Source organism: Podarcis filfolensis, assembly GCF_964270895.1.
Source record: "Podarcis filfolensis genome assembly, chromosome: 5".
NCBI lineage: Eukaryota > Metazoa > Chordata > Lepidosauria > Squamata > Lacertidae > Podarcis > Podarcis filfolensis.
The window spans coordinates 16,595,040-16,619,399 of record NC_139608.1 but is presented as its reverse complement, the minus strand read 5'-3'; the positions used below and the strand labels follow the sequence as shown (position 1 = coordinate 16,619,399).

General features: G+C 45.3%; 1 protein-coding gene across 2 annotated transcripts in view; it reads right to left on the bottom strand.

Annotated features, from left to right (window-relative positions):
- The window catches only part of WDR49 (WD repeat domain 49), a 96,319-nt gene extending 73,750 nt beyond the window's left edge, over nucleotides 1-22,569 (bottom strand). Inside the window, exons 1-5 of one of the 2 annotated variants that reach the window (XM_083613156.1) lie at nucleotides 22,495-22,569; nucleotides 20,468-20,941; nucleotides 5,312-5,755; nucleotides 3,190-3,366; nucleotides 1,097-1,271 (exon numbers count right to left, since the gene is read on the bottom strand). In XM_083613156.1, the coding sequence (XP_083469282.1) occupies nucleotides 1,097-1,271; nucleotides 3,190-3,366; nucleotides 5,312-5,755; nucleotides 20,468-20,590 (919 nt within the window). In that variant the 5' untranslated portion in view covers nucleotides 20,591-20,941; nucleotides 22,495-22,569. Of the gene's footprint in view, nucleotides 1-1,096; nucleotides 1,272-3,189; nucleotides 3,367-5,311; nucleotides 5,756-20,467; nucleotides 21,779-22,494 lie in introns of those variants that run through there. The other variant, XR_014547957.1, reaches the window with a different exon arrangement.
- Nucleotides 22,570-24,360: the final 1,791 nt, after the last annotated feature.

Sequence of the window (24,360 nt, the reverse complement as noted above, 5' to 3'; positions counted from 1 at the left end):
TATTAAGCAGAACACTTGAGTGGCAGAAAAGAATGATATTCCCCCCAGCAGGGCTAGGAAGGCCATTCATTATTCAGGCACGAAGAGTTAGGTTGATTGCATGCATGCAAATTACTTTAACTCTTTTTTTTTTTTAAAGAAAAGAAAATAGAGTCACTTCAGAAGATGTGATTTCAGAACCATTGTTATCCTCTGGCTTTGATTTAAAACTTTTAAATGAGCTTTGGTGTTAAAGAGGCTATAAAAGCTTCTGGAAGGAAGCAATCAGGCTTTTTTGGCACAGGACTAGGCAGCAAAATCTTAATTTCCAAAAGGCAGGCCCAGAAGTCGCAGCCTCCTCTCTCCTACTGCCAAACACCCCACAAGTCGGTCCCCCCTCAAAAAAGAAGAAGATACAGCTATAAAAAATATTACCACCGCCTAAACATCAGCAAAATTAACCCCCAGGAAAAAATTACAATCTGAGAAGTTGAAGTTTGCTGTAGAGGCTTCCCTTGGGAACTGTGAACACCAGCATGAGAGCAACCATTAGCAGGTTGGCGTTGCTGATGGAAATAAAGTGTGGTAAAGAAGTTCATATGAATGTGTGAGAATTCTAGGACCACATAGGATGTGTGAGCCCAGCTGCCCTTGAGGCCAAGAACTCCAGGACCCACTAATAACAATGCAAACTTGTGTGCGTTTACACCGAAGTAAGTCCCGCTATGTTCAAATGGAGCTTCCTCAAGGTAACCACATATTTCTATTGTTTATTATTATTAGTTGCATTTGTAGCCCACCTTTGTCTCCAAGGAGCTCAACATGGCAAACACACACACATTTCTCCCTCTCCTCATTTAATCCTTACAGCAACCCCATGAAGTAAGTTGGGATAATAGGCAGATATCACCCACTGAGCTTCCTGGCCAAGTTCAGATTTGAACCCTGGTCTCCCAGGTCCTAGTCAACCACTTTAACCACTACACCACACTGCCTCTCATAGAATTTCAGCCTTTAAGAGCTTTTGTCTGACACCCCAATCTACACCAGAGGCTGGCACCCAAGATTAAAAATAAATACATAAAGGACTTCCTTGCGTCATTTCTCAGATCAGTACCTTGTCTAACCCATTCCTTATCATGGAGTTTGTGCCTTAACACATAGCAGCATTTGTGATACCCAGAGACCAGCTCCTGCCAAGTGACAGTCATTGTCACATTTTCATCTTCAGTGGAATTTGAAGGTCGTTCAAACAATGAGATCAGAGCTGTGTTGAAGACAATTGCTTGGACCTGTGAAGGATAGAGTTAATTTTTTTTATTAAAAAAATCTTCTACCACTCTCAGCATTTCAAAGCAACCCATTACTGATGGCAATAACCTGAATATCACACAAAGCCCCTCCTTTGTTATAAATTCATAACTTGCATGCGTTTGAATTTCACGGCCACGGCTAAGGCTATTTTTTTGCTAATGAGGCTGCCGGGATTTGCTTAGGCGAGGACAACGGAAAGAACTTAAATATGTATAGGTAGCCAACATGTAGAGTTGGGCAAGATATGACAAAAGGGGGAGGGTAAACCAATCTAAAAGCAAATGAAGGGAACAAAGCCTTGGGCAGCTAAATGTACTTTCAAGAGAATGAATATGAGTAATGAGAAGCAATTGGGATGAATTGACTTTTGACTTAACATAAGAAGGAAAGCTAAATCTCCCTGGAGTTGGAAGTTTTGAAGCACTGTCTCCACCATTGAACATATGAAGGTGGGCTGGACTGACTCAGTATATAACTTAAATTTTGTGAAAAGCAAGAGGAATGCAGAAGGAGGAGTCACCATCAGTTCCCATCGTGTCCCCTTGCTCTCCTCAACTGCTGCTACAGGGACACCTGAAAGCCCATCTTACCCTGAGGGGAGGGGAGAAGCAGCAGAATTGATTTTTCTTTTTTAAAAAAACAAGTTGTTTCCCGCCCACTCCCAATTCTATTTCAACTTTAAAGGAAAAAAAACCACCATGCTTATTGTTGTAATAATCTTATGTGAACTGCTTTGTGAGGTCTGCCTGAACAGTGATACTGTGAACAAGTACTGTCACTAAATAAATAACAAGTGCTCGATCTGTGTGGATAGTGCCCTTACATACTTTACTCACTAGATGTTTTGTTGGGTAGAGCCAGACATTCCCTATTACTTTCTGTTCTTCTCTAAGAAATATAGCTAAGCTCTTCTCTAGCTCCCTGACTGATGTGTCCACTAAGCCTTCTGACAGGAGTGGGTACCAGGAGCAGGTCAGAAATAACTCATATGACTTCAGTGAATTCTTTATTCAAAGAAGAAAGACAGTCTAGGAGGCCGTGCCTAGTGAGCACAGCAACTCTTCCCCGTAGAACTTGCCCCTATGAGGTAGTTGTGGGGACCAAGACCCACCGCTTTCCTACAGCTCCCTAAGATTTCTCCTTCCCCAAGCAATTTGAGACTCTGTCATCTTGCTTGTCTTTGCTCCGCCCTCTGCATACCTCTTCAGGTTCTGGGAGATCAGGGGGGAAGGGAGCTGGTCACAGCAGGAGGGGGAGACACCATGGCTTCTTCACCAGCCTGACTTATCTCTGCCTCTTGGCATCCCTCCAGCTTCTGCCTCTGATTCTAGACTGCTGTCTGCCACAGCCTCTTCCTGCTCACTCAACCCTGTTACCTCTTCAGCTTCTGACTCCTCTTCCTCCCAGTCTGCTCCTTCTTCTCCCTCTAACCACTCATCACTGTCCCACAACCGCTCCCCTGGCTCTGAGCCTTCTTCCCTTGGGGTTTCCCCAGCTGCTGCCTCCCACCATTCTTCTGCATCCAGCCAGGCAATGGATCCAAACTACAAGAAAGAAGATTCCACCTAAACATTAGGAAGAACTTCCTGACAGTAAGAGCTGTTCGACAGTGGAATTTGCTGCCAAGGAGTGTGGTGGAGTCTCCTTCTTTGGAGGTCTTTAAGCAGAGGCTTGACAACCATATGTCAGGAGTGCTCTGATGGTGTTTCCTGCTTGGCAGGGGGTTGGACTCGATGGCCCTTGTGGTCTCTTCCAACTCTATGATTCTAGGCCAGGACACTTTCCATGACACTAATGGCCCAGCACTCTTCAAGAGGCAGCTGGTGTCCCAGTACAACAGGGATGAGGAACCTGTGGCCACCCGGATGTTCTCCTGACATTTTGTGCCGTACTTGCCTGCCCACAAACATCTCCCATGGTCAGAATAGCATCGTTTCCATCGTGAGGGTTGAACCAGTAGTCCATGCATATCACGGTTCCCCCAAAGCCTTGAAGTCTATACTGACATGAGAACCCTTGTTTGGAATTCAGCTCAGCAAAATAGATCTCTTTGCTTGTAAACGAGACAGCTACCTATATGGGGTGGGAGAGAAACAAAGTTAGTGGTGGGGAGAGAGAATATTCCTCCAGGTTTACCACACAGGAGCCATCCAAAAGTGCCTTCATTTCTTAAAAGACTTGCCCATTAGCCTCTGTTGCCCTTTATGTCTCCAATCTTATGCAAAGAACTCCTCTGTGGCATGTGAGCATTCTCACTTTCTTCTTCAAACCCCTGCTCAAAATCTACCTCAAGCCTTTGTCTTAATCCAGGAATAAGGAATTTGTAGCCCTCCAGAGATTGATTGACCCTAACCTCCATCAGCTCCAGCCATCATAGCCTATGGTCAGGGAAAATGGGAGCTGTAGCTCATCAACATCTGGAAGCCCACAAAGGTCCCCACTCCTGCCATCACCCCTCATTTCTCTTAACTTTCTGAAACAAAGCCTCCCCTCTCATTCATCTCTTGATATCTTTATCTTTGTATCCTCTTTCTGCCTGTACATATGACATAATGCGGATTTTAAAGTGCTGTGTTTAATTTTAGTTTTGAGATAGATTTTACGTTTTTATTGATGTTATGACCTGTTGCCGCCTACAGAGAAAGGTTTTTACAGAAAGGCAGGCAAGAAATATTGGTGCCTACAGTGCAAAAAGAAAGAAAACACAAACCTCAATGGCCTAAGAAGATAGAGAAGGAGGTAATTGTTGAGGCTGGAGTCAAAAGCTCAGCACAGCAAAGTTGCTTGGTCCTTTGATCCACTAATTAAGGAGCTGTGTGTACACGTACACACACACACACACACACAGGCACAGACACTCAATCAGCTTCCATCCCAGCACTATAGGCAGGCATCATCCTTGCTAAGACCAACTTCAGCACCTAGAACCATTGGACAGCTCCCTAAAGGCACACTGCCTCTTAGTTAGTTCTTGGTATGAGCTTTCGTGTGCATGCACACTTCTTCAGATACACTGAAACAGAAGTTGCCAGATCCTTCTATATAGTGAGAAGGTGGGGAGACATGGAGAGACCTGGTCTGAACAAAGACATTGGATTCTTATCTCATTATACATGACAAAGCCATTTTTCACCTTCTCACCCCTTGCTTTTTCCTGTAAGACCTACTGCAGTCGTTAAGAGTCGTCAACAGGCTCACCACAGCTATCTGCCAATCACCCATTCCCACCACCCTTCTGAGTAATACCCCTCCCCACCTTCTCACTATATAGAAGGATCTGGCAACTTCTGTTTCAGTGTATCTGAAGAAGTGTGCATGCACACGAAAGCTCATACCAAGAACTAACTTAGTTGGTCTTTAAGGTGCTACTGGAAGGGAAAAAAAATTTTTGTTTTGACTATGGCAGACCAACACGGCTACCTATCTGTAACTGCCTCTTAGGTTTTACTCTGGTCCAAGATTCCAAGCAGTGCTATGCAGCTGCCTTAAGTCACTGTTTTAAGTTCCCACAGTGCCCCAACCTAAGCTAACTCTTTGTGGGAACTTTAAATGCTGAGTAAACCCAGCCGTCTAGCACAATATTGAGAGCTATCACAACAGCTACATAAGCTCACCAAGACAAAGGGGAGCCCACCAAGTGAAACTTTGCCCAGCATCCTCTTAAACTCAGTCCTGTTCTTTGCAACTTTTGGATAGCCCAGTTAGAATCATTTCCCATCATTCAGTCAGGGTTTAGGTGGATAGGAGGGCTCTGCTTTCTGGGCTAGGGTGCTACCCATCAGCTGTAGCAGGAGCTGTATCAGAAAACAGACCATCCTTTCCTTGGGGCTGGGCTATTGCCCACATGTTGGAAGGGCAAATTACTGTTTTCTGTGCTCCGAAGGGCAGTAAGTGATTGCTACATTCAACTGGAAGGAGATTCCCAGTATGGATGGGATTTGTGAGAAGCTGTGAAAAATTATCAGCACTAACATGGTTTCAGAAGTACTGTTACACTTCAATGAGCACAGCTACGTACCTTGTTGACATTTGGCAGTGCAACCAGAGAAGTCACCCAGAGGTCTTTAGGCTTGACAGCTTCTGTGGTGATCTGAAGAGTCCTCTGTAACTTTAGACTCTCTCCCCAGCAGCCGAGCAAACCGCTCCTGCTCACAGTCAGGTAGCTGATAGGGCTTTTCAATAATGTTACGTTCTGAACAGCATCTTTGTGGATCAGAGGGAGAAACCGGAGGTCCTTCCAGTGAGGGATGACCGATCGCCTGGCCCGTTCATCTCTCTCATACAGCTCAAGCAGCACAAAGGAGGTCAATTTGTCCCAGTCAATAAGGCCATCTCGGATCAAATCTATCTTGTCAAACAGCTCACCGTACTCTTCCTTGGTGCCTTGCCGAACTGCTGTGGACATTTTGTCTACAAACTCTTCTCTCGTCATTGTTCCTGTGCTCTCATTTGATTCTGGGAGCTTGAAAGAAAAGCAAAGGGAGAAGGAGGAGTTTGCCAAGCACTGCAGGGGGTTGGACTAGGTGAACCTTGGGATCCCTTCCAACTCTACAGTTCTATGATTCACTATTCCAGGGCTGGTGTCTTCCATAGTGATGCCTTCCATGAGGCATTACAGAACATAAGAAGAGCCTGACGGCTAGATTCAAGTGCAGGACCCATCTATTAAAGCATCCTCTTCTCACAGTGGCCAACCAGATGCCCATGGGAAGCCCACAAGGTTGTATGATGTTAGTCTTGCTCCGAGTGGTCTCATTGAAAATAATGGATATGGCTAAGGGCTGTATCCAATGCTAGTCATATTTTGAGCAGACCTAGTGAAATTAATGACTGCAACTAACTTAAATTCTTAAACTTCAGTGGATTCATTGGATACAACCCACAAAGTCCCTGGGCAGTGTGTAAAATTGACCCTGGGTGATTGCTTGTCATTAATAATAATAATAATAATAATAATAATAATAATATCCCACCCATCTGGCTGGGCCTCCCCAGCCACTCTGGGTGGCTCCCAACAGAATATTAAAAACATGATAAACCATCAAACATTAAAAACATCCCAATAAAGGGTTGCCTTCAGATGTCTTCTAAAAGTCAGATAGTTGTTTATTTCCTTGACATCTGATGGGAGGGTTTTCCACAGGGCAGGTGCCACTACTGAGAAGGCTCTCTGCCTGGTTCCCTGTAACTTCACTTCTCACAGGGAGGGAACCGCCGGAAGGCCCTCGGAGCTGGAGCTCAGTGTCTGGGCAGAACGATGGGGGTGGAGATGCTCCTTCAGGTATACTGGGCCAAAGCCATTTAGGGCTTTAAAGTTTTTAAAACATTTTCAAAAATATTTAAAATCAACAATAAACTAAAACTAGATTTAAAATATATATTTTTATATGGGTAAGTTTGCCTAAACAAAAGTGGTTTTTTTATCATGTACCAAAAAGAGTGAAGGCATCTGTCCAATGTCAATAGGCAGGGAGTTCCAAAGTTGTGAGTGCCGCTTCACTAAAACATAAATGTCTTACAATTGCAGAACAAGTATTATGTGGCACCTCTAACAGTGCCGGTTCTGCAATTTAAAGAGAGGGCAATTCGATATATGGGGCAAAGCAACCACACAAGTAAATTTAGTACTTGTATGGTGGGACGAGATTTATTTTCATTTTTTATCTCACTCTGGAGTCCTCTTTGCAATAAACAGTGGGTAAGGAATGTCTTAAATAAAACTAAATAAAATCCTATGCATGCACACTTACTCGTGAGTAAGCCATATTGAACTCACAAGGACCTAATCCAACTAAATACAAACCTCCTCTAAAATTATGGGTTGGTGACAAGCCAGTTCTCAACTTTGTATCCCCCATAAATAACTGCTGGTTTCCTTCTGTAAAATATGCTTGGTATATTGGCTTCCTCTGCTTAGGTAACAGATTGTAATGGACATTTTCGTCATATAGATACCTGGGGCCAGGTATGCTTCCATATGCTCGGATGAAAAGCTGTCAGAATAATGATTTTGGATCATTCTGCTAAAAGCCTCTTTATCCTATTTAATAATCATCCAATCCACTCTTCCCTGGGGGATTTCTTCTTTTCTTATAGAGGCTTCCTTGAATTTTCTCATATCCACAAATGAAAACATTGTGGCAAAGGGATAAGAAATGTTGTTATGTTATAAAAGGCCTCTTCCTAATCCACTGTTGTAATTATTTAACTGAACAGCAGTAAAAAAAAAAATTAAATGACACTTTGGTTTTAACATTTCATACACAGAGGGGGAGGGTGGCATCTAAAGTATAACACCATGATAACTTTGTGGGAAATCGAGTTTAATTAATTTTCACGTTTTTTAAAGGGGAAAAAAATCCCATTAGTATTTCAACACTATCTATCTCCGTGTTCCACATAGAATGTTAATGAAACAATATTTCAAAATGGAAATTACACTCCATTGCCCTTTCAATATTATTTCGCTTTTATATATATATATAGACAGCAAACAGGAATCTGAAATGAATCAGGGCACTGGGTATGTGTGTCGTTTTAAGAGTTAAGTTTACAGCCTTGTTTTTGAAAATGCTGCACAGCCAGAACCTCTGGATTCAATATACTTCTTGTTATCCGTGAAACATCAGCGGTATCATGATTGATTGACACCTACAGGCTTGAGCCCATCTGGAGAGCAAGCATCAAAGGCCTTAACTTGTTGAGTGAAATCTTATTTCAAACAGTCTATGCAGCAAGTCCCTATAAGTGTGCGGTCACCAAATGGACAGCAGGAACGAGGGTCTGTAGAAGAGGGTGACTATTAGGAAGGTAAAGGACACGAGTGGTGCTGTGGTCTAAACCACTGAGCCTCTTGGGCTTGCTGATCAGAAGGTTAGTGGTTCAAATCCCCATGACGGAGTGAGCTCCCGTTGCTCTGTCCCAGCTCCTGCCAACCTAGCAGTTTGAAAGCACGCCAGTGCAAGTAGATAAATAGGTACCGCTGTGGCGGGAAGGTAAACAGCATTTCCGTGCGCTCTGCTTTCCATCACAGTGTTCCGTTGCACCAGAAGCAGTTTAGTCATGCTGGCCACATGACCCGGAAAGCTGTCTGTGGACAAACACCGGCTCCCTCAGCCTGAAAGCAAGATGAGCGCCGAACCCACTAGTCACCTTTGACTGGACTTAACCATCCAGGGGTCCTTGTTTACCTATTAGGATCATGGAAAGCTGCTTCATGCTGATTGAGGCCATTGAGTACATCTTGCTCAGCAGTGGCCACACTTCCTGGCATTGGCTGCCCTGGATTTCAGGCAGGAAGCATTCCCAGCTCTTCCTGGATATGCTTTTCCTAGAAATGGACCTCCTGCCTGCAAAGCACATGCTCTACCACTGAGCTATGTATGGCATTTCCTCCACTGACAGATACCAGGGTCCCTGCACCTGTTCATTGGGCCTTCTGCAGCTAAATATGACAGACAGGGCAGCTGGAAAACGCCAGATGTTTAATTTTTTAGTTTTTTATTTGTTTCCGGCCTTTCACCCTACCATCCAAAGGCAGGTTCCAACACTGAAACACAATACAGTGGTACCTCGGGTTACAGACGCTTCAGGTTACAGACTCCGCTAACACAGAAATAGTACCTCAGGTTAAGAACTTTGCTTCAGGATGAGAACAGAAATCACGCCACGGTAGCAGCGGGAGGCCCCATTAGCTAAAGTGATACCTCAGGTTAAGAACAGTTTCAGGTTAAGAACGGACCTCCAGAACAAATTAAGTTCTTAACCTGAGGTAAAGGTAAAGGGACCCCTGACCATTAGGTCCAGTTGTGGACGACTCTGGGGTTGCGGTGCTCATCTCGCTTTATTGGCCGAGGGAGCTGGCATACAGCTTCTGGGTCATGTGGCCAGCATGACTAAGCTGCTTCTGGCGAACCAGAGCAGCGCACGGAAACACCGTTTACCTTCCCGCCGGAGTGGTACCTATTGATCTACTTGCACTTTGTGCTTTTGAATGGCTAGGTTGGCAGGAGCTGGGACTGAACAACAGGAGCTCACCCTGTCACGGGGATTCGAACCGCCAGCCTTCTGATAGGCAAGCCCTAGGCTCTGTGGTTTAACCCACAGCGCCACCTGCATCCCTGAGGTACCACTGTAACCCGAGGTACCACTGTATTAAAAACAGTTTTAAACCAGTTACCATCATCAAAATAAACTGGGTGCTAAGAATATGCACCACAGGTGTCAGAAGCAGTCAAAAAGCCCCCTTCTGGCCATGCATTGATCATGGAGAGGAGGGGGGCACACTCACTGGACCTGCTATCATCTTTAACATGATCACACTGTCATTGGTCTGTGTCCAAATCACACAGGTGGGCACCATTGTGGGGTGGCCCTCGCCCGACCCATTTCTTGCCTTTTCTAAGAAGCCCAAAACAAACATTTCAAGTCAAAACAGAAGCTAGCCAGCGTGTGTGAGTCTACACTTTTTTAAAAAAAGATCTATGACTCCATCTAGTTTCTAGCTGCTCCTTGCCATGATTGGTCAAATGATGGGGAGGGGCCAATTCATATTTCCTTTTCTTCAATCTGTCTCCCATGCAGTAGCAGTGGGCTTTAAGCTTTCCTTCCAGGCCTCTACCGTTGCACACACACGTTTTCATGAGGGCCCCTCTGAGCTCCCCTAGTCATGTGCCTGAATCTTAAGAGATCGTGGGAGGCAGGGGCACAAACAGAATTGACACATCCCAGTGGACCTAGGGATGGAGCAATCGGTCTACTTCTGGCCCCTATCAACTTTCCACGCATCTGTTCATAAGTCCATTCTGTCCTGTTTTCAATCTGTGACTCCTCCTTTTAACCATCACATTCAAATGCATATCTTATTCAGTGGCGTAGTGTGGGGGTGCAGGGGGGGCCGGCCGCACCGGGCGCAACATCTGGGGGGGGCGCGCTCGCACTCGCAGCTCTCTGCCCCTACCTGGCTCCACGGGTTAGGGGGCGCAAATTACTTGCCTTGCCCCGGGTGCTGACAACCCACGCTACGCCACTGATCTTATTACAAATTTTATCACATGATGTATAAATAAACACAGCGTGTGCATTTGTAAATGCATTGCATCCCCCTTAAACACTTCTTTTTAAAAAAGCAGAGAACCGTATCACACATTTTGGAGAAATTCAAAACCAAATACATTTCGCTGTGCATGATGAGTCCTGCAGGAGATATGGATCAGGCTGATTTTACATTGCAGTTCAGTGAAATTGAATTCCTCAGGGATCCGTATGTGGTCCTATCTTATGAAGGAGGTGGAAACTAAAGAGCCTGTTTGTAACAGATACTCAGGCACTTGGCAAAGAGAAACCCCTTTATTTAACAATAAAGTAAAGGCAGAAAATACTTTGTCTCCCTTGGGTCATTCCGTCTGCTGAATTACACATTTCCATACAAATGTAATGCTAATCTCAGTGGTAACATAGAATAGCTTCTCCCACACACACACATATATATATAGGTATTAACAATACATGTAAATGAGACAGCTCTCTCCTGGGAAAGCGCTTCATATTTAAAACCGCTTGTTTGCACTTCACTGGGGTACTAAGAAGGATACCTGCAAAACATATTATCTGAAAGCAAGGGACAGCAGCCTACTCTTGAGACAACCAAAATACTGAAGTATGTATCAGTGTGGCAGAGAGTGAAATTGTGACCACATCTATTGCTACAAACCACATGCAGACTCCAATCGAGATACAGTATTGTGCAAAAATGCACAAGTAGCCCAGTGGAGTGGTGGGAGATGTACACAGTGGGGTCGTGGCAAATTTCCAAGCACAGGAGCTTTGCCTCCATAGACACACACCCAATGAGAGTCCAAAACTGCAAATAGTTGTGCTGACTCATCGCAGAGAGAGAAGCAGTACACAATGCAATACCTCTCTGTGCAAATATGTCACTGGAAAACTTGAAAGCCTTGTTACTGCCTCCTTTGCTTGCAAGAGGGAGGAGGGTCCAGTCTGTGAATTACACTAGAAACGCCGGCAGAAACTACCACCTGTAACGTTAACATATGAGAGTGCTGGAGGTGAAATAGTTAAACAGGTTACCCTATCAGAACCCAGGGGGTGGAGTCAGAGGGACTATAAAACCAGCTCTGGGAGGGGCAGAAGGGGGAGTTCATTGGGAGTTGGGTGGTCGGTTGGAGTGGGAGTGAATTGGGGTAGAGTCTGTGGGTAGGTTGAGTTAGTGCAGCGAAATAAGCTGAGTCAGGAACAGTTAGGAACTAGGAAGACAAGTAAATATCTGAGAGGTGGTTTAGTGAGTGAGAGCAGGTAGCGGAAGTTATAGGTCTGGATAGGCAACCCATGATTGTAATGGACCGATACCCTTTATGAAACCACACACTTGTTAAACTGCAATAAATAAACAGAAGTTTATGTTCCAATTAAACCCTGACTGGACTCAGTATTGTACCAGGTAGGGCCTGGGTGGTGGCAGCGAGAAATAAAGTGGTGGCACAGGGATCAATAGATGGTGAAACGTCCGGGGGCCCTGTGTGATCGCCACACCACCATTCCTGCTTTGAAAAATGTCCTGGAGCCGCACTTCCTAGTATTACAGCTGCAGTACACTGCTGCCATGGACCCACAACTCCTGCCAGTCCAGGGAATCTGCACACAAATGCTGCTCCTTTGGCTGGGTTGGGACAATCACCTTGGAATCACCTTGAGGAGCCAGCAGGGGGAGTCTGTACCAGAGAGCAGTCCAGACTCGGAGGCAGAAGCTGAAGCAGGAAAGTAAGATTAGGGAGCCCAAGAGGCAGAGATAACTCAGGCTGGGGAAGAGGCACAGGTGTCTCTCCCCCCCCACTGCTGTGATGAGCTCCGCTCTCCACTGGTCTCCAAGAACTAAGAGAGGCTAGAAGAGGGCGGAGGAGAAGTTAGTATCATCCCAGTGCAAATTTTGGGGACTCTTAATCTCATGGTTCTGGGTTCGAGCCCCACGTTGGGCAAAAGATTCCTGAATTGCAGGGGGTTGATCTAGATGACTTTCATGGTCCCTTCCAAGCTTACAATTCTAGGATTGTACACAGGAATTCTCCTCTTGTACCTAATTTTTCCTTGCCAACGAACAATTTCTAGGCCCCTCCGCCACCTTGCAAAACTTGTTAAAGACTAAAGAGCTCATCAAACAGGGAAAAACAGGTGGCAACAGTAGTCAGGCTAAATACATTTCACTGTCTTGAGTGATTTTGAGGGACAGGAGGAGGTCTAACTCCATGCACAAAGAAGAGCTGTAGTTTTTCAAAAGCAGTAAAGAATAAAATATAAAAACGGGGATTGTTTGAACACAACAGTAAATCAGAGCTTTTGAGAGACCATTCTGCTCTCTGTCCTCCCTTCTGCCCTTGCCGGCAGCTGCTGTCACCAAGAAAGGGAACGACTTTTGCATCCACCCACGTCTGAACAGTGGGGGATTTTGATTCTGCCAATGAAACTGTCTATCACACTCAGGAGTCGTAGAATTTGTCTGCCTGAGAGTGATCATTCTCAAGATGTTTGCATGCTGGGACTTCACAGTTGTCCAGATAAAGCAATTGATGGAATAAGCAAACCGCAGACACGCTAACGCAGAGCAGGCAGGAAGGAGATCCCAAGCAGCTTTTTCCATACAGGCAGCAACCTTAAATTAACACATTCTGTGTAAAAATCTGTTCTCCAATTTCTCAAAAGTTTTCTTCTCCTGCAAAAGAGGCATGTATTTTCACCTGTTTGCACTGCGCTGACCTCAAAGCTGCCTATCCCTTCTTCCCCCCAGTATGCCAAAGCACTTTACCTGCTATCTCACCTGGTAAGCCATTTCCAGACCCTCCAAGTGTCCCCATTTTCCAGGGACTGTCCCACATTTACAGAAGCCACCCTGGTTTCTGATTTGATCCCAGAATGTCCCACATTTTTTTGGACGTCCCTATTTTAATTGGAGAAATATTGGATGGTATGGAGTTATGCAACCCTCGAGCCAAGGAGATAAGTAACTATACAACCTTTAGAAGACATCTGAAGGCAGCCCAGTATAGGGTAGTGTTTTTAAAAAAATGTTTAAGATTTAATTTTGTTTTTATATATGCTGGATGCCACCCAGAGTGGCTGGAGCAATAATAAAATGATGATGAGGATGATGATGATGATGATGATGATGATGATGATGATGATGGAATAGGACGTCCCTATTTTCATCAGAGACATAGGAGCCAACTCCTAGGGCCCAAGAGGTCTTTGCCCCACCAATAAAATATTTGAGGGGGCCAGCCCCCCCAAAAAAACTGATGGGCATTGCCATTCAAATGAATAGTGTGCACAGCATCATGTGATTGATTTTGGGAGATGGGCCTTAGTGTCCCCCCATTTTTAAAATTTCAAGTTGACACCCCTGATCACAGAAATGTTGGAAGGTATGTAATTTTCTTCTCTTTCTTTATGTTTCCACCACCCCTTTTTTTTATTCAATGCCTCCCAACTGCACCTGAGGCTACTACCGACGCTGACGCTGCCCCAGGATCATTCCAGCGCCCCCCAGGGGAAGTTATTTTGGATATTCTCTCTGTGTGCGAGAGAATCATTTGTTCCAGAAACAGAGAAGAACAGAGAAGTTTCAAGAAGCAGCAGAAGGCTGAGATTGTTTTGTCTATGCAAGGACGTTTTCTTTGGGAACTGTTCTTTAGACATGCGCAGTGAGACAGGAAGTACTGATAACAATGGTTGTGTGTAACTTGTTGCAACTTGTTGTGAGTCTCTTGCTTGTGTCTTGCGGTGAGAGAAGCAGAGAGAGCGCCTTGGGATCTTGTTGTGGATTCTAAACATGCCTTGACCACAGCATTGGTGAATGTCTGTATATATTTGCTACCAATATGCTTTTATATGCCTGTCAAGTAAACCTCTACACTTGGCTAAATCCTTATGGTGTCCATGAGTGTTTATTGCCAACTGTGTGTACCTTCAACCCCAAAGACGCTTCCAAGGAAGGAGCTGCGTTGAGATGTAACTCTGCTGTGTATGGATACTGGCACAGACGCACAGTCAAAGTGATGCCAGACCCTATCCTTCTAAATCATGGGTAGGCAAACTAAGGCTCGGGGGCCGGATCTGGCCCAATCACCTTCTTAATTTGGCCCGTGGACGGTCTGGGAATCAGCGTGTTTTTACATGAGTAGAATGTGTCCTTTTATTTAAAATGCATCTCTGGGTTATTTGTGGGGCATAGGAATTCGTTCATTGTTTTTTTTTCAAGATATAGTCTGGCCCCCCACAAAGTCTGAGGGACAGGGGACTGGCCCCCTGCTGAAAAAGTTTGCTGACCCCTGTTCTAAATCATTCATCAGAGGTTGATGGATTGATCCAACACATTATTGCCCACTTTGGGAAACACTGCACCAAGGGTTGCTAACATTTTTCTCTGCTGATACAGTGGTACCTCGGGTTAAGAACTTAATTCGTTCTGGAGGTCCGTTCTTAACCTGAAACTGTTCTTAACCTGAGGTACCACTTTAGCTAATGGGGCCTCCCGCTGCTGCCGCGCTGCCGGAGCACGATTTCTGTTCTCATCCTGAAGCATATGTAACCTGAGGTACCACTGTACTTCGTTAACACCTGCCCACCAATCAGAAATGTGGCACCTGAAGTTCCCCGTCGCTGCATAGGGAAAGGGTTGATACTATGCTTGTTATGCCACTGTTGCGAGATGGAGAAATAATCAGTTGGCAACCCTGATTTCTGCTGCCAGCAGCTGGCGGCACTCCCCAATAAGCAGCTTTGTGTACCCACTGGCAGATCTGAGGTTTTCATCATTTCATGTGAAGGAAACCCCTTGCTCCCACCTCCTGCCAATTCTTTTCCCATGGAAAAGCCGGCGATCACATAAACCATTGAGCAAGAGCCCTGCAGGTGATCTGAAAGTGATCTGTCAGTGAGGAAATGACAAGTCGCTTCCTCCGTTGAAGCTCAGAAACGAGACCTCTCCTTTTTGTTTTTCCGGCGGAAGATCCTTCTCTTTGCAAAATCAAAGCAGTGCATGCAGCTCCAAAACGAAGCTGACTGTGAAAAGGGTCCATCACCTCGTCAAGCCGCCTGCCCCCCCCCCCCATGTCTTGCTCAAAAAAGAGATGCAAGCCACGATCCTCTCATTTCCTGCCAAGATACAGTCCGCTATATATGGATGCCGTCAGCTCCCATTAGCGGAACGGCTGGCAGAGGGGAAAAGGGCAGCTCGTGGAAGGCAAGCTATTGTAATCGCAATCACCTCAATTAGACCCAATTTAAACCACAGGCCTGACATGCTACAGTAATTAGAGATCAAAAGCTTGGCCTGTCAAGCTTTTGCTGCTTCTCCTCTCTCTTACAGAGGTGCAGGTTAGTGCAAGAGGTCTTGAAATTGTACTTCTTCTACACTACAGCGGCAGACAAGGCCAGATCAAAGGACGTACGCATCTCCTCCCTGCACACAGTCCCTAACCCGTCAAGGAATGGAAGAAGAACCCATGGAAGAGTCAGGGTGCATGTCTCTGTCTGCGTTGATGCTCGTGGGTACATGCATTGCCTGACATTGCAGAACTTTTGCTAATAAACTAGCCGTAGTCATTTGCTTTTCATACCTTGAGCTCACTGAGATATTCTGCCTCGCTATGAAGTATTATTCTGGAAGGGCCGTGACTGGTTGACAATGGAGGAGTGTGCCTTTGGGGGTGAAGTCAAACTCTTGGAAGGTTGCAGCAGCTGCTGTGGCTGCAGAAACCGATATGGGAGAGACATGTTTTGGGAGGGGTGTAGCCGGGTGGTAAGGCCCATGCTTTGCGTGCAAAATGGCCCAAACTCAATCCCTGGTATCTTCCAGGTAGGTCTGGAGGAAACCCGTCTGGAAACCCTGGAGAGGAACCAACACTGAGTGTAGATCTGAGGTTGGGAACCTGTAGTCTTCCAGATATTGCCTGCCATCATCTGTGACCATTGGCCAAGCTGGCTGGGTTTGACAGGAGTTGGGAGTCAAACCACGTATGGAAAGCCACAAATTCCACATACCTGATATAGACAGTACTCAGCTAAATGGGCCAACGATCTCACTCACTATAAGGCAGCTTCCTATGCTGACATCTACATTTAAAGCACACTTAGGCCACTCTTGTTAGTCATGGCTTCTTCCGAAGAATCCTGGGAACTGTTCCAGGTATGTATGTTAACATTGGTCTTTGTTGACTTCCATTTCATGTGGCTCCTCTCACCATACCCTTTGACCTGGCTCCACTTTCAAGATATGGAGCTTCTTTTCCTGCAATATATCAGGTTTGGGTAGTCTGATCACGCTCTCTTATTTAAATTCCGTCTCTACTATCTCACTGCTTCTCTCTCTACGCTTGAGCACCTAAGTTGCCTCCAGAAGTCTTCAGTTCTCTTCTTTCTATATTTGTAGGGAGAAGGCTTTAAAAGTTCCCATGGGCTTTGGCACAGCACTAGTCCATCTTAGTTGTGATTAGTGTCAAGGACTTGGACCAAAAAAACAAAGACAATATTTTGAGGAGCAACTGAAAACTCACCAATTAACAAATTCTCAGTTGGAAAAGAACTTCTTAAGAAATGATGTTCAGTTGGAAAGACATCCAAATTCACATCCCAGACCAAATTCACACCCCCAAAACAGATAATTAAAGATGTTAGCAACATCCCTACTGGTAAGCAGTTTTCTGCCTAGTACCTCACGCAGCTTTCTCGGTTAGAATCGCAAAATTATTGTGACACCAATGACTGGCTTTGTTAAGATTATGCACATGCAGCTTTCCCATTTTATTCTTTTAATGAATAATACTATTTTCCTCGGAAACGTAAGCATCTTCGACAACAGTTTGCTTGTTCCCTTTCCACTTCACAGGCAGGATCGAGGGAAAGCACATAAAGAGCAGGAAATCAGAAACTGTTGGCTGAAAGGTCCCCAGGAGGCAGCATTACTGAAAAGTCAGCTGTCACCAAACCAGAGTTTTTGTGGGCAACCTGCAACCCCTCAGCCTAGACTACATTCAGATTTGGGGGATACTGTGTTGGTTTTCCTGATTATAATAGTGCTTCTGTTCTGCTTTATAACATTTCTTTCACACTGCAGAACTTGTTGTATTATGGGACTGTGGCTTTTGGACCAGTATATTGACACGTCGTGCTAAATTTCATTCATCAACCAATGTCATAGGACAATGGCACTACTACTGCACCCCTTCTGTGTAGGCAGCCTGTGGCGATCACACAGGTCTCCCGGACGTTTGACGGTCTATTGATCCCTGTGCCACCACTCTGATTGCCTCTTCACTGCCACCAACCCGTTTCTCTCAGGTACACACGGAGTCCAGACTGTTGTTAACATTAACAAATAATCAAGTTTATTTTTATAAGCATGACCAAGTTTATGGTTTCAGTTATTTTTTCTTGTCAGTTTCTTAATCTTAGTTCCTTTACTGTCCTATACGTCCCTAACAACTTCAAACTGATTATTCCAACTATCTATCTGTCTCCACCTAACAATTCCTCTCACTCCCTCACAACACAACTCGACCAACCCACAGACTTATCCTCCCTCTTCCTTCTTCAACTCCCAACTCTCAACTGACATCCACACAACACCCACTCTAACTCTAACTCCTCCTATCAGTTTCTCTCTGGCCAATCACATCACACTCATTTAACCCTTTCCTTATGACCCACCTAGGAGGCAAACGCCACACAGCCCTGTATTGGGAAGTTTTTAACATCTGATGTTTCACTATTTTTCTAATATTCTCTTGGAAGCTGCCCAGAGCGGCTGGGGGATAAGTAATATATTATTATTATTATTATTTTGTTCCGCCGTGAAAGCCAGTATTGCACCCCAATTTTTGTCACTTTACTCACACAGTTTTCCAGGTTAAGGAGTCTGCTGGAATCAAATAACATGGAAACGAGTGCTAAACACGTGCTATGTTCCATCATTTTCCTGGAAGTGGCTTTTCTGTTGTATGAAAACTCAGATATCGTGAGGAAATTAACAGAAACATCAGGGAAGTGGTGTAAACGGCCACATGAATGCAACCTTAATTTCATACAGGTGGAAAGGAGGAGAAACTGGTAGTAAAGGATAGAAGAAAGTGAGAAAATAGAATCAGAGAGGGAGAGGGAGAGGGAGAGAGGGAGAGAGAGAGAGAGAGAGAGAGAGAGAGAGAGAGAGAGAGAGAATGGGGTGCTCCACCAGGATGCAACCTTTAAGTAAATGCAGCGCTATGCAGAAAGGTGGGGAGCCTATCCCTCCCCCTTCTGCTTTACAGGCCAAGCCAACATTTTATCCTTTTAGCCGGTTGCCAGAATCAGACGAGGCAAAGCCAGCGAAAAAGCATAATCCCATCACTTGCACTTGGACTGCTCAGAGACCCATTACTGAGTGACGGCAGAACAACAGCATCACTGCCTTTTAATTCCACGGGCTGTAAAAGCTTCCTCTGAGGATAGTTTGAGAGCAAATGGCACCTGTGGGCCTTCTGGGCCTAACACTTCAGAGCAGCTGGACCAGCTCCACTCTGAGACTGATGCTCTCACTCTGTTCGTTAACCTGCCATCCCACACGAGGCTACAGCGCTAGCTCAGGGGCATATTTCAGGTTTTGGGGTTGTTTCTGCTTTTGTTCCAGGCTGTTCTGCTCCTCTGGCTTTTGCAACCTTTGAAAATAGATCCATGCCGTATTTTTTTCCCCTTTTTTGTGTGCGAGGTACAATCGAAAGCAACCATTTATTTTCATACAGGCTGTCACTGGGCTTCGCCTGTGTGTGTTTATAGATTACAAAATATAACACCGCCATTTCCTTTCCAGACTCCTCTCTAATTACACTTTTGAAAAGAAACAGGCCTCCTGAGCTAAAACGTGCCAACTGTCAGGGATGGGCTGGACCCTGAGGAGTAGGCACCGGGAGGGCAGTTCCCCCCCTTTTAATCCCAGATGGAAGCCGTCTGACATCACTAAGTGCTGGAGAGATAGCACTCTGCCTATGTTCAAGGCGGTTTATCAGTATTATATGCTCATTTCTAGAGCTGAGCCTTGTCACTGAAAATAGGTTCAGGGTCTACAACGTGGCGAGCCCTGGCTCAAAGTAAGTCTTGCTTTTGAAACAAACCTATGATCACAATGTGTTGGTAGATTTCTGGTTTTTGCAACTATCAGAAGCACAGGAAGTCTGCCCTTCTTGGCATTGGATCAGTCTCCCTACAGGGTCCCGCTTGCATCTCCAGAACCACCACTTGAAGAGTAATGCAAGTACAGGGCACCTCCCAATCGAATCATGGCATTCTCCATGTGCAGCAAATAATGCAAAAACATGCAAGTTTGTTGTGACCACTCCAGGTCAGACGTGTGGACCCACAAGCCTTGGGGCTTAATACAGCCCTTCAGGCCTCTCTATGGCCTGAGGGACTCCCCCAAAGGCGATACCAGGCATAGGCAAACTCGGTCCTCCAGATGTTTTGGGACTACAACTCGCATCATCCCTAGCTAACAGGACCAGTGGTCAGGGATGATGGGAGTTGTAGTCCCAAAACATCTGGAGGGCCGAGTTTGCCTATGCCTGGGCTATACCCTTTCCAGCCATGCCCCTCTTCCCAGCCCTTCATTGCATTCTCTTTTGCATGGCGGGTATGTGTCCTTGAATTTTTGCTAATACTTCTGACTCATCTGGATGGAGAATAGAAAGGAGTATGTATGAGAGCATATAGAAACCAGCCTCCTGTGCATTACTCTGCCCACTATGCCTCCATCCCTGCCCCAGATAGTTCCCCAGAAGTTTGTCCACAAAGGGATGTGTCTCTTGGGAAGAAACATGTTGCTCAAACCAATAGGCTCTCCTTCCTCTGATCTCTCTTTCCACCCCTTTGTTTTCTACCTCAATGATGATAGGAAAGGTGATCTTCCCTAACAACTCTAAAGCCCTTCAGGTCAGTGGCGTAGCGTGGGTTGTCAGCACCCGGGGCAAGGCAAGTAATTTGTGCCCCCTAACCCGTGGATTTGCGCCCCCTAACCCGTGGATTTGCGCCCCCTAACCCATGGATTTGCCCTAACCCCAGATGTTCCGCCCGGTGCGGCCGGCCCCCCCTGCACCCCCCACGCTACGCCACTGCTTCAGGTCACTTGAGAACTTACCTTAAAAAACTCCTGCATCCTCATAAAATCATGAATAGTCAGCCTGTTTTCAAGTTGTTCTGTACTTTTCTCTCTCATAGAATCTTCAGCCATGTTAAGCAGCTGCTTCCCAGTAGCAGCCATGGCTTTTTTTTTGACCCAGGAAATGTGGTGCTCGTGCTTAATTTGCTTTTATCTCAATCAATACATCTCCAAAGGTGGTTCTTTGCTCGGCTTTTATGTCCTTTCAGAATTTAATTTCCTCCAGAATAATTTGTGGTGAGCAAGCTGTCTCTGGAATGTCAAAAAGGGTTTGGATGGACAAGAACCAAAAGGACAAAACACGGACTTCGATCACAATGCTCTCGTTTTTATTTCTCACAGGTTGCATGTGAGCTCTGGAATGCTGTATGCGAGCCAGGAAAACGTAAGTGGCTTTCTCTGACGGTAAATAGACTCCATCCCAGCAAATTTATAACCTTTTACAGTTTCTTCCTGGAAATGTAACAGAAGCTGTTCACCTGGAGAAAATCCATTTTGCTTACCTTGTTTGCTATTAATGTGCTATTTATTCAGATTAAAATCCCATTATCTTTCCCAACCACACTTGATTAGCTCCAGCACTCCTTTCTCTTGAGTGCAGAGTGGAGGCTATAGGCATTTCGCAGGACTGCATCGAGTAGCTGAGTTTCCTTGAGTTTGCAAGCGTTCCTTAGCAACCTTGCACAACACTAGCTAACTGCCCTTTCCACCCCTCCCAATTAGTGGGAGAAATTGCTTAGCTAGGAAGGATCTGTTGCGGCAAGCTGGGAAAGGAAGCCCACCTATTTGATTTAAAGACTTGGAAGCCGTTCAGAAGAGCAAAGGGCCTTGAATTCTGAACAGGTGCATGCACACAGACAGGCATAGTGCTTGTGCAACCCTCATGAGCTGCTGATTGGCATGGTTGTTATAGAGCACTGAGCGGAATCCTGGCAGTAACACAATTATTACTAATTTTAGACCAGAGGTGAAGAACCTATAGCTCTCCAGCTGTCCCAGCTCTCATCACTCCCAGCCAACATGGTCAATAGTCAGGGATGGTTGAAGTCCAGCATAATTGGGAGGTCTATAGGTTTTCCATCCATATTTTAGTCCACCTGTAGTCTGTTTGCAGAGCGGAATATGACCCAGTAGCTCCTATATTGTATTTGGTCTGGTTTGCTTTACTCAGAAACAAAAGGAGATGGAAGGCCAGGAGAGGTGGAGATTACTACTATAGTAAATTGCAGCCACCATGTGCAGTCTCCTTCCACCCAATCACCCAAAAAATCTCACATATGATGAGCCTTCTGAGCAACAGTTTGGCTTCTTTGAACCACTGGATGCCCCCTTCAGAGGTTGCTGGACCAGAACTCCCATCATCTCTGACCACTAGTCATGTTGGGTGGGGCTGATGGGAGCTAGAGCCTAGCAACCTCCAGAGAGCCACATCCCTTAGTCTTTAACCTATTTCTGACCTTGGTAGGAGAGAGAGAGAGAGAGAGAGAGAGAGAGAGAGAGAGAGAGAGAGAGAAATGGGCAGAGGCTAGGGGGCTGCATCTAATCCTCCACTGCCCCTAACTGACATGGCTGACGACTGATTAGGATTTCACATGGCCAGCCCCAACTACTATAGAATGCCTTCCATCTGTTTGCAAGCCTTAATAAATAATAATAATATTATTTTCTATGCCGCTCATCTGACTGGGTTTCCCCAGCCACTCTGGGTGACTCCCAACAGAATATTAAAAACACAATAAAACATCAAACATTAAAAACTTCCCTAAATAGGGCTGCCTTCAGATGTCTTCTAAAAGTCAGATAGTTGTCTATTTCCTTGACATCTGATGGGAGGGCGTTCCACATGGCAGGACAATGATGTTATTGTCACAACCTTGATGACCACTGAATTTTATCAGTCCCAGCACCTGGCTGAACATGGGATTCAGCACCAGACTGAAGACTTCTGGGGTGATGGGTGGAAGAATGGGATTTTTTTAAAAAAGAAAACATTTCGGTAGACTTACCTCTATCTGCTAGTCAGTTGGCACTCCATTGTTCCACTTCCAGGTGCTGCAAGATTATTCTGCTGTGCAGCAAACATAGCCAAGCTTGGGCATTGAGAAAGGATTGACAATGCAGCTCTTTCTGATGGCTATGTCCCCGTTAAACAGGAATGCTTTGATCTTATCCTACACAATGCATCAGATACTCCAAATTATACTAAAATCACAGGCCCCTTTCATCGCTGTCACCAGGCCTAAAAACTACCTTTAAAGGCTAATCCCTTTTCTGCCGCCTCTAGAGCTGTGATCAATTTCTGTCCTGCTGCTGAGAGTAATCCAAGGCTTTGTAGATGTTCACAAAACAAAAATGCAAGACAAAGCTTTACATAGAGAGGCTGCTACTGGGCTATATCCCCATGAAACCAAAACCCATATGTAATCGTTATAGGGGTTGCTCGTGCGTAAGTTGCCGCCACTCCTGGCTAGGTTCCCTGGTTAAACCTTTTCTGTCTGGACAGCCCTTCACTTCGTGGCTGCTTCAGTCGCTAGCAGAATCCGTCAGTGGGCGTTTCTTGAACCTCTTCCAGCATAGAAGTTCTTTGACGCCAAGTCTCCGCCTACTCTCCCTGTGCGGAAGTCTTCTGCACAGGGTGGGTGTGGGCAGCGGAGGACCCGTGCTCTCCCCGCTGGTCTCCGGCGAGGAGTCCTGGAGCCCTCTCGCCGATTCCCCCATCTGCCCCCCTTTCTCCCTGGTGTCACGCTGATTTCCTTCCCCAGCCGATGAGCTGCCTCTCTCCCTGCTGGGCCCTTCTCCAGCATCGCTTTGGAGCCTTGCCTCCGCCTCTAGCTCCGATGGCAGTTCCCTGACGCCATACAATCAATTTCTTCTTTAAAATTTCTTTTACTGAAGTTTGCTGCTGTTCTGTACATAGGGAGCTACCATTTCCTCTTCTAGCCCAATAGTGTTTCATTTTATTGGTGTTTTACTAATAGTGTTGGCAGCAGCAACAGCAGATTTCCAGGTTCTCAAGGCAGAGGTCCTTCACATCATCTGCTACCTGAACCTTTTTTTACTGGTGAGCTCTGGGATTGAATCTTGGACCTTCTGGGAGGAAATCCTGCACACTTATCCTAGGGATAAAAGGATCTGGAAAATTTTGGCTCTCCATTTCTCATTTTTCCAAGGCTTAAATTCAGTTATCCCAATTCTTCGGCATTTTGTGATTTAAAAACAAACAACCTCATCAAGGTTCATCAGTATTTTAGTGCAAACTTCCCCAGATAACTTTTTATATGCAGCTTTGACTCACGTACACATTTTTTGCAAGCATTTTCCCTAATGCAATATATTTTTGTATGTTAATTTTCACCAATACCTTCACTTTTGTGCACACTTTCCCCCAATATATGCATTTTCGTATATCGGCTAGAGAACTGCGTCACAAAATTCAGATAAGTGCAGATTTTGAAGGATAGCTGTGTATCAATTTATGTAGTTTTGTAAACTGGTAAGATTCAGCTTTAAGTGAATACTGGATTGATTTTTTTCCTCTGCTCCTAGTCCCCACCCTACAAACTAAGGGCTAACACCTCCATCTAAGAAAGCAGGGTAGAAACAAACCTGGACAGGAGCTCCCTTCTAGTTCTCAAATAGAACCGCAGCTGCTATTCAAAATACAAGAAAATATTACTTCCAAATCGGCAGATTGAACTTCAATCAAAAGCAGAGATACAAGAGAACAAAGGACTGAGCAGGCACAAGGAAAAACTCCTGCTGGGCCCTGATCTAACATCTGAATGTGGGGAAGGTCCCATGCACACACTGGTTTGTTACCTGATCTCCAGCAAAAAGAAAGAAATGTGATGGCAAGTCCAACCATCCTTTCC